Source organism: Hyperolius riggenbachi, chromosome 10 (genome assembly GCF_040937935.1).
Source record: "Hyperolius riggenbachi isolate aHypRig1 chromosome 10, aHypRig1.pri, whole genome shotgun sequence".
Classification (NCBI taxonomy): domain Eukaryota; kingdom Metazoa; phylum Chordata; class Amphibia; order Anura; family Hyperoliidae; genus Hyperolius; species Hyperolius riggenbachi.
Window position 1 is genome coordinate 144656907 of NC_090655.1, and position 16141 is coordinate 144673047.

A 16141-nucleotide genomic window follows, 5' to 3' on the forward strand; every position below is an offset into this window, starting at 1 on the left:
GATGCATCATGGGAAATCACAGTTGGTCACTTAAAGCAGAATCATCACTTATTAATTCTGTTTTAAGAAGGCAAAAATATGCTCCGTGTTGAATTATTTGAACTGAAACATACATGATCAGTACTAGGAAGAAACAAATATTTTCTAGGGGCCTTGAGCAATACTAAAATGAAAACCCTGTAGAAAACTGTAGACTGGGTATAGTGATAGCATGGAGGCAATTAACTCATGCATAGATAAGCATGTTAAATCTTATGTATGAAATGTCTATGGGGCACACTGTTCCTCTCTTGATTCTGGGCATACACGGTAAGTTTTATATTATAAATCGAGCCGCTGATGGCTTGATTGATAATATTCAACCTGTCCGATACTCCACCGGATCTATACTGCGCTCGATACCAACGGGGAGAACAATGGCAAGAAACGAGCAGCTCATTAGCAGCGCCCGCGGGGACGAGCGGCAATTGATCCGTGTGCAGACGCGGACGAGCGGCGACGCGCCGGCATCGAGCCGCTAGCTCGATACCTGCGCAAAAACTGTCCGTGTATGCCCAGCATATGGCAATAGACCTACAGTTACTTTTTTGTTAAACGAGCAGATTAGACATTGTAAGGTAGCACATGTTTATCACTAGGGAAGAAAAAAAAACCAGTTTTCCTGTCAAAAACCACCGGGTCAATTTATGTTTATGACTTTACTGTGAAACGGAATGGAGACAGGAAGCTGCTGATTGGTTGCTATGAACAAACAAACATTTTCTCTTTTCAGATTATATATTTTATACTATATCTAGGCCGATTTATAGAGCTATAATTATATTGTACAATTACATCTTGAATGATCTTTCATTTATTGTACATTCATTGAACACTTCCTGCATATTTTGAACATACAATTTCTAGTTTCGTAATGGGCATAATTCTTGACATCTACAGATGCAGCTTGTCCATATATTTCCATATAGAAAGCATATAATCTACAAAGCATTGTGTTATGCAAGGTAAAGTACATCGCAGAAAACTGAAAACCATGAACTACTCACCATAGTCGCTGTCATAAAACACAATGAATTTTTGCCACCGAAGTTCAGTTACCAATTTCAACATGACGTCATTGAGGCGCACTGGTGGTCTAGCAGCCAACGTGTATTCCTCTCCATCCGGGCTAGGATTAAAGTGACAGATAGTGCGTGGAGACCCTGCAGTATTACGCTGTACAAAAATATGAGGGATATGCATGGCATCTGTCAGAGACTGAAGAGCATTTGCTGAGGCACAACCAGTAGATGTCACTAAGGCCAAAATCCCCTGGGTCATCAAATCACAAGCTGAAATAAAAAACGGAAAATAACATTTGAATAAAAATTGACTCATTCCAGTGCAAACTTTTTATTTTTAGTACATATTATCAACACTTTGTTTTTTATTTGTATAAGCTTAGTTGTCATGCTTTGTGAAAAATCTACTGAATATGTAATGTGTGCTGACAGTACGAAAATCTATATGACAATGCATACAAACTCTTCCAACTCTCTATGCACTCCTTTTGCTCTAGAACAGGGCTGTCCAACGCGAGTCCTTAAGGGCCATATCCATGCCAGTCCTTAGGATGATCTCAGAAAAGGAGAAATGTATTCTACTTAACGAAACACACATTTCCCGTTTCAGTACTATCAATTAATTTAAGCTGTATTAAAAATATATGAGGACCATGGCCCTTGCGGGCTGGAGTTGGACAGCCCTGTTTCATCAAATGAAGATTATTATAATTCATTGGATGTATATAGTGTTAGCATATTACACAGCGCTGGACAATAAATAAGGATAATGGAACATTATGTAATTGCATTAATAGAAATATGTAAGCAAGGCCATCTCTGAGCATCAGCAGGTCAATCAGAGAACTAGAGTGATGGGGGTTTAGGACCTTACATTGTTGAAAGGGAAGCACATTATTTTAGCCACCAAGCCAAATAACATGTGATACCTGCCCACCAGCTTCTATGTGCTCACTCTGCCCTTCCTTCTAATAAGTAAGATGGAAACGGGAAGAGTAACGTATCTGGCATATTTCCTAGTTCCTTTCTCTGGTGCTTCAGCTCTCATATCCATCCATGCTTTCTTTGACTATCAGGACTCAGGAGCCATAACATGAAAAGAGCTGATAGGGAACAGATAAGACAATAGAGAAGACCTGACAAAGGGATAAGTGAAATATACCAGATTCCCTACACAGTGGCATAGCTAAGGAGCTGTGAGTCCCGGTGCAAGTCTTACATTGGGGCCCCCCAAGCACTTTATATATAACAATTGATATGACACGCCAAAACCTGCCAAGGACAACCACAGTGCCTGATGTGCAAGAAGGGGATGGAGAATAGTTTGATTATGATTGCTACCGTTCAAAGCATCTATAGAAGCAACCATTACCAGCATAGGACCAATAAAGAGCTAATACTGTGATTGAGGCAGTGCTCCTTGGGGCCCCTCTGGACCAAGGACCCCGGTGCGGTCGCATCCTCTGCACTCCCTATTTCTACCCCACGGTCCCTTCACCTCCTTGAGCTGATCTCTGCATTAGATAAACTTCACATGCTAAGTAGAACATAATGGCTGCAATCGACATGGTTTGCATAGGTTGAAAAATGGTCAAAAGCAGCTCTCTAAACAAGTGGCAAAGAGATTATACAGTACATATTTTGGCAATATATTTGTTTTAGTAAAAAACATTAAAAAATACTAAGCTTGTTTATTAAATCAGTATTTTTAATTGTGATATTTAGTATTGTTTATGACTGAAAAAAAATGAAAGTTCAAGAAGCACCTTGTAGCAATGCAGAAAATGTATGATGATTTCTGAGAGAATAATAAGACCTAGCTACCTGTCACTAAGTCTGAGGACTGTGCTCTTATATTGTTAGAAATATCTTCACCACAATGGTAAAACAACACAAAACAACACTGCTTTCTATTTATATTATTATTGTTGTTGTTGTTGTTGTTGTTGTCATCATTAATAATAATAATAATTTATAAAGCACCAACATATTCCATATAAAACTTTACTAGCCAAACTAGCATAAAATACATTTTTATTTTATTTTTTCTCTAGCAGGCTTCTAAATCATATTATAAATAATGCAAGTAATAATAATATAGAAGAGAATGGCATTCACCATATACTGAAAAAGTAGCTCTAAATTATCTTTTTTTTCTTCATAAAAGCAAAATTACATAACGCGCAGCAGTCATCTTTTATAATCCTTTATATATGCCAGGTCCCTAGATTGTTTTATAAAAGAACTAAAAATATTAACTGTATGACCGGTGTTAAAGACCTGATAATCAGCATGCGGAGTTGCGGAAAACAAAGCTGGAGTCATTACAAATCATAAAGGGACCTGGTTAATTAGGTAATAAAATATGACAGGGGTGAGGAGTAACTAACAACAACCTATTATATATCACACTTCAGTAAATTACATGAACTGTGAGTGACTGTCATAAAGTAACTATCACAGCTGCTATTCACCAATGTAATAAGTAATAAAGCCCACTAATGTGAAGTTGAAGACATACATTGAGACCTACAAAGATAAGTCTGAGGCATAGCTTCCTGCTGATATCTGCTGTAACTTGAATTGTGATGTAAGTGAACCTATTATGATAGGAATATGGGAGATGCCACGTTCCTAATTCACTAGGTTTCAACATCCTTGGATCAAGAACTGGACTAAAGTTGCATACACACTTGACACTTCTGCTGCCCATCAGAGATCAAGAGACAATCCCTTGTGTGAGAGCTGAAGGTGTACAGACAAGTGTTAGGAATTCTGTAATTCCCTGTCTTACTTGCTGGCGGCACTGCATACCTAAAGTACTGTTTGACTTTTTCTCTCCAGTAGGTGGCCCTCCTGAGTCTGTTAGTAGACTGCAACTCCCTGTTCTACTTAAGGGTGGCATTTTGGACTTGGACTGCCCTGTACTTTCACCAGATGTCGTCAGCAGTACTTTCCTCTGCAATCATGCAGTCAGCAGCAGGGAGCCTATTTAACCACTTGAAGACCGTAGGCTTACACCCCCCTGGTGACCAGGCTATTTTTTACAATTCAGGCTACTACAGCTTAAGGGCTCGTTGCAGAGCCGTACAACTCAGCACACAAGTGATTCCCCTCCCCCCCTTCCTGCCCACCAACAGAGCTGTCTGTTGGTGGGCTCTGATCGCTGCTGTCATTTTAGGTGAAAGACTCCATCCTGTTAAAGACATTGAGAGAGTTTTAGTGTTAGGCTTCTTTGTGCTGCTAGCTGCCTGAACTCCTGGTCCCTTTTCACTTTGCTCCTGTTATTAGTGGTTTGACCTGTTGCCTGCTATTACCTTGCCTTTGGAGCCTGATTCTGTACTGTGTTGCCCTCCTGGTTCTTGATATTGTATTCTATACTGACTTGCCTTTGGTTCACAGTTTGATTAAGCATACTCAATTCTGTAATTTGTGTATATAGTGGTTCTGTAGGTTGTGTATATAGTTTTGTCATTAATAGTTAGTTGTGTGGGGCGTCCATGTGGGATTATTTCGTTGTGCTTGCATTTATCAATTTGTTCATTTTTTACTGTTGTATATATTGCACATTATTTTCAATAAACACTATTGCTGATACCTGCTGTCTCAACTTTTGTGTATGCTGCACATGGTGCTTACCAGACCCACTGTCAGTGAAGCTTGTAACAACAAGTCATTAGCCTTTAGGCTATTGAGATGTAAGCTGGATTTTTAAAAAGGCCCCAAAGATCTGGGCTGTGGGTGGCAGCAGCGTAGGGGGCTGTTAAACATGGAAAAAGAGTTGTTGCATATAAAAAAGAGGCTGCAAATTGGGAGTGGCACATGGAAGAGTGCTGCTGCTACCCAAGGGTACATGAAAGAGCGGGGCTGCTGTACATGGATTGTACACATGGAATGGGGGTTCTGCTGGTAATGGAAGGGGAGCAACAAGAAAGTTTTCCTGAGGGCACAAAAAGTATAAATCTGGTCTTGACTATGGAGGCCAGCGGAGGAGTGGTCAGAGCGAGGGAGAGAACCATCGAGTGCAAACTGTGTTCGGATGAGATGATCCGGCATGCCAGATCTCTTGCCAACGTATCGGGGCTGCTGTACACACAATAAGTTCTCACCTATGGCGGTCAACTCAGCGAAGTTTAATCTATGACAGAGCTTCCCAATCTTGTCCTCAAGTACCACCAACAGTGCATGTTTTACAGAAAACCACAAACATTCAAAGGTGGGGTAATTAGTGTCTCACTTCTGTGGAGTTCCACAAAACATGCACTGTTGGTGGTACTTGAGGACAGGGTTGGGAAGCCCTGATCTAGGTTGTGTATGAATCTTTAGAGCCAGTGTTAATTGCAATGCTAACTTCATTGGCTGTATGCTTCACTGTATGAGACAACAGTCACATAATGTGCAATGCGACTTTTCCATTTTGTTGCATTCCTGTTCTTACAGGGACTGCATCACAGCTCCCGCTGTGAACCTAGCCTATGTCTAAGGATTGTGGTCATGAAATATAAAATTTATTGCAATAGTATATTTTATATGTTTATAAATAAAAAAAACACATTAAGCATTTTGTTATGATAAACACAAATAAATTAACCATTTATGCCACCTGGACGTGATCCTCACACCCAGGCGGCTGCAGCACTGCTAATGCGCGCTTTGGCACACTCCCATGGGCAATTGCGGGCGTGCCCCCATGCCGCTCCCCGGTAGCCCAGCAATCAATCAATGGGAACATGGTTCCCGTTAAATGATTCGAGTCTCCAGCAGAAAAACCAACGGACTCATCAGAGGCCGCAGTCTTTCTGAAAAAAAAAAAAAAAAGCTTCCATTCTCTATATGCTTCCGGAAAGCTAGGAGGACGGGAAAAAACCACGCACTGTGGCCATCTTGTGGGCAAATAGTAAACTACATCTAAATAAACTTTTTTGTACATTTAACACACATTTTTACATTTAAAATTAACTCTGTATTTCCCACCCCAAAAATTACCCAAATAAAATGTTTAATGAAAAACAAAAAATTACAATAAAAAAACAAAACAAAAACAAATAGTTACCTAAGGGTCTGAACTTTTTAAATAGGCATGTGAAGAGTGTATTACAACCATTTATTTAAATTATAAGCTTGTAAATAGTGAAGAATGCAAAACTGAAAAAATGCACCTTTATTTCCAAATAAAATATTGGCGCCATACATTGTGATAGGGTGTAATAACCACGAGAAATGGGCAAATAAAATACATACAGAAAATAGGTAAACCTATTGAATATACACAAGGTGCTGTCACCTGCTCTCCTGCACTGCACAGGCGTTTGCTAGCACTCAGTACTGACACTGGACAGGCGGCCCCTCAAAAGAGTCAGATCTGAACCCGGCCACAGCCATGCTCAGATTAGACATGCGGTCCTCTACCACGAGGTAACACCACCGCCTGTCAGCACACATGGTGCGGCGGCAGATGGGACACTAAAAGCAGTTCAGCCTCTGAAAGAGGCCTAACAGCCAAGTATCTAAAAACTTCCAGAAAAAGAAATAAAAAAGACAAATCCCATATTTGTATCACACCCACATATGAAAATCCAGCAAAACCTAAAAGCAATCATGCAGCAGATGATAACATTTCAATATGTTCTTTAATAATAGAACATTATTAAGTCATCGCTATTCTTGTGATAAATACAGGCACACAAACATATATCTATCTATCTATCTATCTATCTATCTCATCATTTACCTTTCCCTCTCAGAGACGCTCATAGCTCATTTCTGTTTTGTGAAACCTAAAGATACGTAAAAAAACAAAACAAACAAAAAAAACCCCTAAACCAATAAAGATAAGTTAATCACGGTCATATTGAAAGTGAGACCATTTTTCACTGTGTTATTACCAACATTGTCTAGAACAATTAACCAGCATTTGTGGCTAGTGAGTCCCAAAATACATAAATCTTCCTACGGTAACAAATGTTCTCCTCTCCTCTGAAACTGCTGAGCAGAATGAACAGCCTGTTGTGGGCTCTAATGGCTTATTGAAATGATAGCACCCTGTATACAGTAGAAGGGGGCAGTAATGGCAGCTTAGATGAAAAATTCTAATTATCATGCCATCAATTATCTTTTACGTGTCCTAACTAAATTTAAGCTTCTTTTTCTAACAAAAAAAAAAAGGCCTCCTTAAATGCAGGAAATGTTGGTGATAATAAGGAAGACAAAAAGGTTAATAGATAGCATTATCTCAAGTATACTCTTAAGTGGAATGTATAATTAGAAGTCAATTTAATCTTTGAGTGAATATCTTTATAATAATGTAATGTACCTATCAGTGGAAGCTCTTGGTTTCATTATATTAGTGGCATGTGGAGAGGGCTTTCATTTCCTTCCTATTCTACACTTTCATGACACAAATCACAAATTCTTAAGAATCGTTTTACCTAATGCGCACTTCCCAATGGCTAATGAACTGTTCATTTTTTTCCCCTTCATTAGTAAGCGAGTGATCTGGCAGCAGTTACACGCCTGAGCTATATAACTTTGTTATGTTGTTGTGCACACAAATCCACCATTATGTTTACCAGTCTTTTTTTACAGTGAAAATTAAAGGGATACTGTAGGGGGGTCGGGGGAAAATGAGCTGAACTTACCCGGGGCTTCTAATGGTCCCCCACAGACATCCTGTGCCCGCGCAGCCGCTCACCAATGCTCCGGCCCCGCCTCCGGTTCACTTCTGGAATTTCTGACTTTAAAGTCAGAAAACCACTGCGCCTGCGTTGCCGTGTCCCCGATCCCGCTGATGTCATCAAGAGCGCACAGCGCAGGCCCAGTATGGTCTGTGTCTGCGCAGTACACTCCTGGTGACATCAGCGGGAGCGAGGACACGGCAACGCAGGCGCAGTGGTTTTCTGACTTTAAATTCAGAAATTCCAGAAGTGAACCGGAGGCGGGGCCGGAGCATTGGGGAGTGGCTGCGCCAACACAGGATGTCTGCGGGGGACCATTACAAGCCCCAGGTAAGTTCAGCTCATTTTCCCCCGACCCCCCTACAGTATCCCTTTAAAGAGTAAAGCAGCCCATACACTCAGCCGATTTTCTGGCCGACCGATCGATCCCGATCGATCGATCGATCAATCGATTGCAAATCGGTTGGCCAATCGACCGATCGACGGCCGATTTCGATCGATTTCGATGGATTTCCATCGAACTTGCAGGGTGGAAAATTTAGGTCGATCTGATGAGATTGCTTATCAGTTTGCATTGGCCTTAATGGAAATCTGATGGCAAAAAAATGCCATCAGATCGAATTTCAATAGATTTCAAACTGAAATCTATTGGAATTCTATCCTGGTAAAAAATGTTCTAAAAACGCATAAGATAGATCATCAGATGCATTTCTTATCTATCTGCTGCCAATCTGACGAGTGTATGGGCACCTTTACTGTCAGGCTGCAGAAGCTAATTTAAACCTCTATTCTCCTGTGTTAAACAGTTTAGACAGAAGCCAAAAAGGCATTACTAAAGATAAAAATCTCTCTTACATTTGATGTGTGCTTATCAGCAAAGCTAAGCTCCTAAGGAGGACGCAAGCCGCATTCCATACTGCAAAGCATTCTGGGGCCCTCCCCTCGGCTGCTAAGGAGAAGACGGGATCAAGTTTCAGCAGCTTCTAACTCAGTCCAGCCACAGCACAGATAAATCTCCCGGCAGAGTACACTGCAGGAGTCCGCTATTGTTCCTAGCCACATGGCTCATTAATATTCACTGCACACTGTGTTATTCTGTACGAGCTCCTCTGTGATCAGGAAGCAGGCAGGACATGACGACACATTTGGCTTCACAAACATGGAACCTGCCATGGGCTGTCAGGAGCATCATTCTCTGCATATACTATATAAAAATTCTGTGAAATCCAAACGTGGACAGTGAAATGCATATGTAATGTAAGTACAGCCAATCTTTAGCTACTGATATATGTGTTTATTTTCTCTGAGACCTTATACCTAACAGCTCCTCTTTAATAACATTTATGTTTTTCATCTACACCAGATGAACAGCTGATAACATTTTGGATAACCACCACCATCTGAGTGACAATGTTGAGGATTACTTATTTAGAACAGAAATTACATATGGATGTGAAGGAAAACAACAAACATTATACTTTTCTATTCTACTTTTCATTACTTGCAATCAGGGCTGGTGCACACCGGAGTGATTCGTGAGAGTTTTTGAAAACGCTAGCGGTTTGAAAACTACTTGGGTAATGTATTTCAATGGGATGGTGCACACCAGAGGTTCGTTTTTTATACAAACACAAACTCGGAGGCTGCAGCATTTTTTAGATTTGTAAAACGTTTCTGCCTCAATGTAAAGCATATGAAAGTGGAAAACCGCTCTGAAAAAACGCTAGATCAAAGCGTTTTTTCAAATATTTTTGTTACAGAAGCTGTTCAGTTACAGCTTTGCTGTAACAATATATGACATCTATCTACTACACAAAAACGCTCCAAAAATGCTAGGCATGTCTAGGCCTAAACATGCCTAAACATGCCTAGAATCATTTTGAAAATCTGCTTGAACAACCTCTAGCATTTTGCGGATCTGCCAGAGGTTTTTGGTGTGCAATGGTCCTCAGTGGTGTAGCAATGGGGATGCAGAGGTTGCAACTGCACCAGGGCCCCTAGAACAGAGGGGCCCACTAGAGGCCATGCTTCATCCATCATATTAGCTTTGCATTTGTGCTATGCTGGTAATGAACACCTCTATATGTGCATTGAATAGTAGTTCTCCTTAACCTGTTTTATTGCTCAGAATACATATCTGAGCAACTTTTGTTGGTAAGTTTTGAGGCTATAGAGTTCTTGGTGCCCCATGTAAAACTCACACTGGGGCCCCAAGCACCTTAGTTACACCACTGCTTGCAATATCTAGCAGCTGTTTAATCCAGGATAGTTGGTCAGGGGTACAGTGCTTTGCCCCAATAAGCACAAATTACAATCCCTAGGTTTATCTAGACCCCATCCCATATATACTCACAAAACCATCACCCTCTATGCTTCTCCTACCTGCCAATGTTGTTAATTTTTTGACCTATTTGGTCCAATAGTACACCTAAATTGAAACTAACCATAAGCGGCACTTTTAAAGTACGAATGTACTTATAGTTTTTTTTTTTTTTTTAATTCAGTATAGCGAACTTGGAACCCCCGAATACTCCCGATAGCCAACAGTAATATTCCCGATCAAGCACCAACAGTAGTTCCTTCGGCTTGCGTTCAACTTGTTGCAGTTAAAGCTACGATTGGAGGACAGAGTGACAGAGGGCAGAGTGGTGCAATATAATTTTATATATATATATATATATATATATTATATACATAGATGGATAGATATCCTCCCTCTCTCTCTAATATATATATATATATATATATATATATATATATTGTTTTTTTTTTGTTTTTCTTGTTTTACACGCACACACGCACTGTTTTCATGGATGTAATGAGCTCTGGATGGTTTTAGCCGACACTGAAGTTCAGTTAAGCCTGCAGTTGGCACAGATCCAGATTCCTATAATCTGGCTGCTAAAGAACCAGTGTTAACATTTGTAGCACAATACCAGTCCTGGTAGGGTATTATGTGATTTAAGTGATCCCGTCAGAAGTCTTTTATAAACAATAGAGGCTCCATTTCACATTCCTTGCTGATTGTTGCACAACAATGACCAAATGTTATTGACGTGTTATGAGTAACAAGCACAGAATTGTTCCAAGTACATGTACATGCGGATGATAAAAGCTGACAATATGGGAACTGACTTAGAAACCAAAGAAAGTAGAAGCCTTTCGTAAAAACTTCAAACCTGAAGTCAACCTTTACTAAAAATGCTTGTCTATAGTTTTGACTGTGTGAGACAGATGGAAACACCCAGATTTACTAAAGGCTGCCGAACACTGGTCGACTGTCACCAGATCGACCAACAGATAGATCGCTCTCTGATCGAATCTGATCAGAGAGGGATTTAACGGCTGCCAATACACTGCACACAGATTTTGAATGAATTTCAGCATGTATTCGACTCACAACCTGTGGAGCTGCCGCTGCTGCCTGCTCGTCCCTCTACCCCCCTCCCCCCCCCCCCCCCCCCCCCCCAAGCCTTCCTGATTTCGTGCTCCCCGGCCAGCAGTAATGATATTACCTGTCCACTGGAGCAAGTCCCTGGGTCCGTGCTGTCCCTTTCTCCGGATGGCCTTCTTCTCTGTCGCCTCTTCACTTCCAGTCCTGTTCTGTGACAAGCAGAAATTCAAACAGTAGAGGGCGCTCTACTGTTTGAACTTTGGTTTCTCACAGGACAGGAAGTGAAGAGGAGACTGAGTAGAAGGCCAGCCAGAGAAAGGGAAGCACAGACCTGGGGACTTGCACCTGCAGATAGGTGAGTTTATTGCTGTGTCGGTCATCCCCAAATCAAACCCTGCTATCGATGCGCTCCGGACCCGCCAGCGAAAACAGAAATAAGTCGATCGGTCAACATTTACGTTAACAATTTCACAACAAATTTGATCACAGTGATCGAATCTGCTGTATATCGACGGGAAATCGGCATAGTGTATAGGTACCTTAAATATTGAAAACAGTGGAGAACAACGAGCAAATGTTAACTGGATTGGTTTGCAAGTGATCACACATTAGGTGGCAAAGGTATACAAACATCATTAGAACCATATCTGAACTTGACAGGGCAGCTGAACGATTAGTAGGTTAGCACATGTGAGATTGTGGTTATGTAGGTTAGCACATGTGAGACTGCTGTTATGTGTAGCAGCTGCCTACAATAAATAAATAATAGAATATTAATAAGTATAGAGAAGAGTCTCGCATTTTCATTTTCAGCTTTATAGGTTTTTTTTTAAGATCGCAACAGACCTGCTGTTTAGAATCTACACTCTGTTTTGTTTAGCTCAAAAGGATCCAAAATGAATGACCCGTTACATTTTTCTGCAGTAAAACCTCATTAGAATCCATATCTTACTGTTTCTCAGCTGTTATGGTATGTTTTTATATACTGTTTAGGAAATCAGACTGGATTGCACAAGGTGTCAACAAGCTCTTTTGCATAGATAACAGCTCAAGGTGTTTTTTGTTTGTTTGTTTGGTTTTTTTTGAACGCACTAAGGTATGTGTTCCTGCCCGCTACCTGCGGCCACTTAGGGCACTTTTCCATTAGAGTGATTGCTGAATCACTAGGGTTTGCTAAATAACATAGGAATCGCGGTAGGTAATTTCCACTACCGCGATTCGCCTTTTACAAAAGCATGATCACGCTGCAGAGTGATTATTGGCGCGATTTTGCTATGCTATGCAGTAAATAGCAAAATCACAATCATCGGGGGAAAAAGGACTTTTGCTGAATCACAATCGATTGCTAGTAGAAAAGGGCCCTTACTGATGCTGGAGGGGAGCGCTGAGGGGAAAGCCCGAGGTGAGGGGGGGGGGCTGTCTCCCCTCTCGACAATGTGTGGCCATTCTCTCCCCTCATGCTGTGACCCCTCCTGCCCCCCAAAATGGCCCTGAGCAGGCCCTAGGGACCCCCCACGGCTGCAAGAGCTGCAGCCCCTATTGTTAGGCATTGCCACTGCATGTAGTAGGAAAATGTACAGCAATGAGAATAGCGTGAATGAATAAAAAAAAGAGAATCTAAATACTTGTGCCATACTTCAGATTTGTATTTATTTTAAATGGCAAAAAAAGGTAGAGGTTTGTCTACCAACTAATAAAAATAAAGGAATATAGCATGAGGTTTTATAACAATAACAGTAACAACTACTAAAGAATTCTGAAGTGTATTTGCAGTACATACACACCCTCAAATGTACATTTTTTTCATAAATATTCTGCTTACTTATTTAAGGTCACCTACGTCCAAATGCTTTGAGGACACATCAATATTAGAAAAGCCATCATGCATAGATTGATAAATGAGAGGTTGTGAAAGACTTTCATAAAAATAGCTGTCTTGTATGTTCCCTTGACATTCCGTTGCAAAACAAGAGGACATCTAACAAGTGAGAAATATGACATTATTGGGTGCTTCAAATAACTTTGAATCTGTTCATTTTTACTCTGCACTGAATAAGGGTGAGGGTGTTTTGTTTGTTTCACACAGAATACATTTTTCAGACATTAACTGTTAAGATCTGGCACCTTCTGCAGGTATCTTTGCAATCACTGACCCAGAATGACACCATAGACCGCAAAGTTAATTTCAGCTACAATGGTGCCCAGGGGATTATTGGGGCATTGGTGGTGCCCGATAAATATCGCAGTTAGGTGGGGAAAATAGGTAGGCTTTTTTAGCAGTGAAAGTCATGCCAATATCGGCGGACAGTGCAAGAGTGTGTGTGTGTGTGTGTGTGGGGGGGGGGGGGGGTTGTTATAATCAACCACTGACATATTTATTAATATTCTACTAGCAGCTACCCCTTGGCACCCAAACTACAATCAAGCAGGATGGATTTTCTGCAATGTCTGTCTGACCAACCGACCCGGGCATATGGCTCTTTCATTCACCCCACCCATCAGGAAGTTTTGAATTGTGCACTGCCCGTGGTCCCCTTTCCCTCCATTAGACTCACGCCTAAAGACTAGACTACCCGCCCTCACTACAAATGGATTCTTATATGAACTCATTCCTCACTTGGCACCTTCCTTTCCAGGAGGTCTCCCTGCAGTCTGGTCATTCATCTACCTGCGGGATATCTGTAAGTATTTACCACTGAATCATATTTCATTGCTTCCTGGGCCTACTATAGCTTCATATGCATAGTGCTTCTGCTGTATTTGCTGCTCATTGCTTGGCTTCAGTTGCTGCCCTGGTGCTACATATAAAGCATGTCCCTGGCTTTCCTGCTGAGTATTGTTCTACATTATGTCGGCTCTGTGGAATAGCTCTTGCTGTTTGTCCTATAGCGGCTTGCAGTTTTTGACTCAGTTTGTGTCCCATGCATTGTTTTTAACCATGCTATTATGAATTGTCTAAAAAAAAAAAGGTCAATAACATGTATAAACATTTTTAATGATGTCTTAAAGTCTATCCCTAATTCCTCAGATATCTTCTACTCAAGTCCCATGGGCTGGAGGTTTGGGCAATACTGCAAAGTGTACTCTAGAGCTCTTTTACGCCCACACTCTCACCAATATAATAAAAACATGGTGCTTCAGAACTTAGCCATTTTGTGTGGCGTCAAGGCTCTTTTCCACTAGCTGTGATCTGCTTGTGAAAGATCATAGCAGTTTTGCTGCTCGCTAGAACACTGTAATGGACTTGTAAAATCACAGTGCTCGTTTCTTAATAGTGTGCACCTTTTTTTCCTGAACGCAAGTGTCAGCTTGCGAGCTTCTCGTTGTGATCCCGCTCTATTCCTGATGGCTGTGCGGCGCAATCCTGGGTAGTAGAAAAGTGCGACTGTGCTTGTGAACACATTTGCTGGGGGAAAAGGGCCCTCAAATATCAGCCAATAAAGAACTTTTGCAAAGTTTCCCAGTGGTATCCATATTTGGAAAAACTGGAAATGTTGGACGTTACCTTTTGTAGGGGTTGTAATGTTATCCGAGTTTGGAGGTCAATCAACCATTTCTCACAATGTTTTTCTGTGTCCCAGAATAAGTAAGTCACTATAACAAATACTCAATAAAACAAACTGATGGGATAATCAATAGTATCTATCCCCCTAATCCTAAAAGCGACTTATAGATTTTCCACAGTTTTGTTATGTTAAAAAACTTTAATAAGTTAATGTATTGCTTTGTCTCAGGTCAATTATTATTATTATTAATCATTTATGAAGCGTCAAACATATTCCGTGGCCGCTGCACAAAGAAAGAAACGAACATGGGGTACATAATAATACAGACAATGGTGTACACCAATATACAAGATACATAATTAGTGATAAAATACAAAACACTACAAAATACAGAATACAAAATACAGAATTGGTAATGACAGTGATAAAAGTAACATGATGAATAAAATGTATAATGATTTCCAAGACACAAAAGGGGGAGCTCAATGAAACAGCCTGTCTCGGAGTACTAAAATATATGAACTACTGCCCTCTTTTGATCTACTCTCTCAGAAGCCCAGTTCTGCCAGGGAAGTATGTTATGGCTGTAATTCCTTATCAGTGAGGGATACTATAGCCTGACTGGGTCCTGAATGGAGAAAAAATGTAATTTGCAAAGCTGAATATTTACTCTTTCAGGCAAAGAAAGAAAAGCAACACGGCTTATTTATTTGTTTGTTTGCTGGACACTGTACAAACACGTCTATTTCATCATGTCACATCACTCAAAATTCCCTTTAAGGGAATATTACCATTGAAGATGGATTCTAAGGGCCATTTGACACAAAAGATCTGATCACAATAACTCTTTGTTGTGAAAAGTGTATGGATGTTGCACTAGACTGGAGTTCAGAGCTACTGTGACCACCAATTAGTGGAAGCAGAAAATCTAGAAATCCTAAAAAGTATAAATGTGTGTACCCACAAAGTGGTATAGCCTTAAAGTGAACCTGAACCTAGTAAAATGATTTAAAATAAACACATGATGTACCTGCAAATGAATATTGCATACTTACCTCACCATCACTTCATCTTGGAAACTCACCATTTTCTTCTTACGATTCCTTCCAGTTCTGACAAGATTTTGTCAGAACTGAAATATAGCAGTTTCTGTCAGTGATAACTGAAAGGACAACTAATGAGCAAGGTAATGTCCATGTTTCCCTATGGCTCAAGTGGGCAATATTACCGTTTAACATTGTGTTACCCAGGAAGCTGTTACGGGTTCATCGCCATTTTTAAAATGGAAAACTGAGAATTCCATTGATCACAGTGAACAAACAGGACACGGTAGAGGAGAAAGAGATTGCTGAGTAGAAGTAAGTATGATGTTTGTAGGTTTATTTTGACTTTTAGTTTTCAGTTCAGGTTTGCTTTAAGCAACATGCCATGGTAAATTTATTTATTCACAATATCAGGTAATTGTGTTGTATTTGCCTAACTACTCGCATGAAAATAGAACCTGAA

At 40.5% G+C, this 16141-nt stretch overlaps 1 protein-coding gene across 4 annotated transcripts in view; it reads right to left on the reverse strand.

Annotated features, from left to right (window-relative positions):
* GRID1 (glutamate ionotropic receptor delta type subunit 1) overlaps positions 1–16141 on the reverse strand; it is a 1791150-nt gene that overhangs the window by 1106394 nt on the left and 668615 nt on the right. For all 4 annotated transcript variants that reach the window (XM_068258558.1, XM_068258555.1, XM_068258556.1 and 1 more), the window contains one exon: positions 1047–1331. In XM_068258558.1, coding sequence (XP_068114659.1) covers positions 1047–1320 — 274 coding nt within the window. In that variant the 5' untranslated portion in view covers positions 1321–1331. The remainder of the gene's footprint in view (positions 1–1046; positions 1332–16141) is intronic.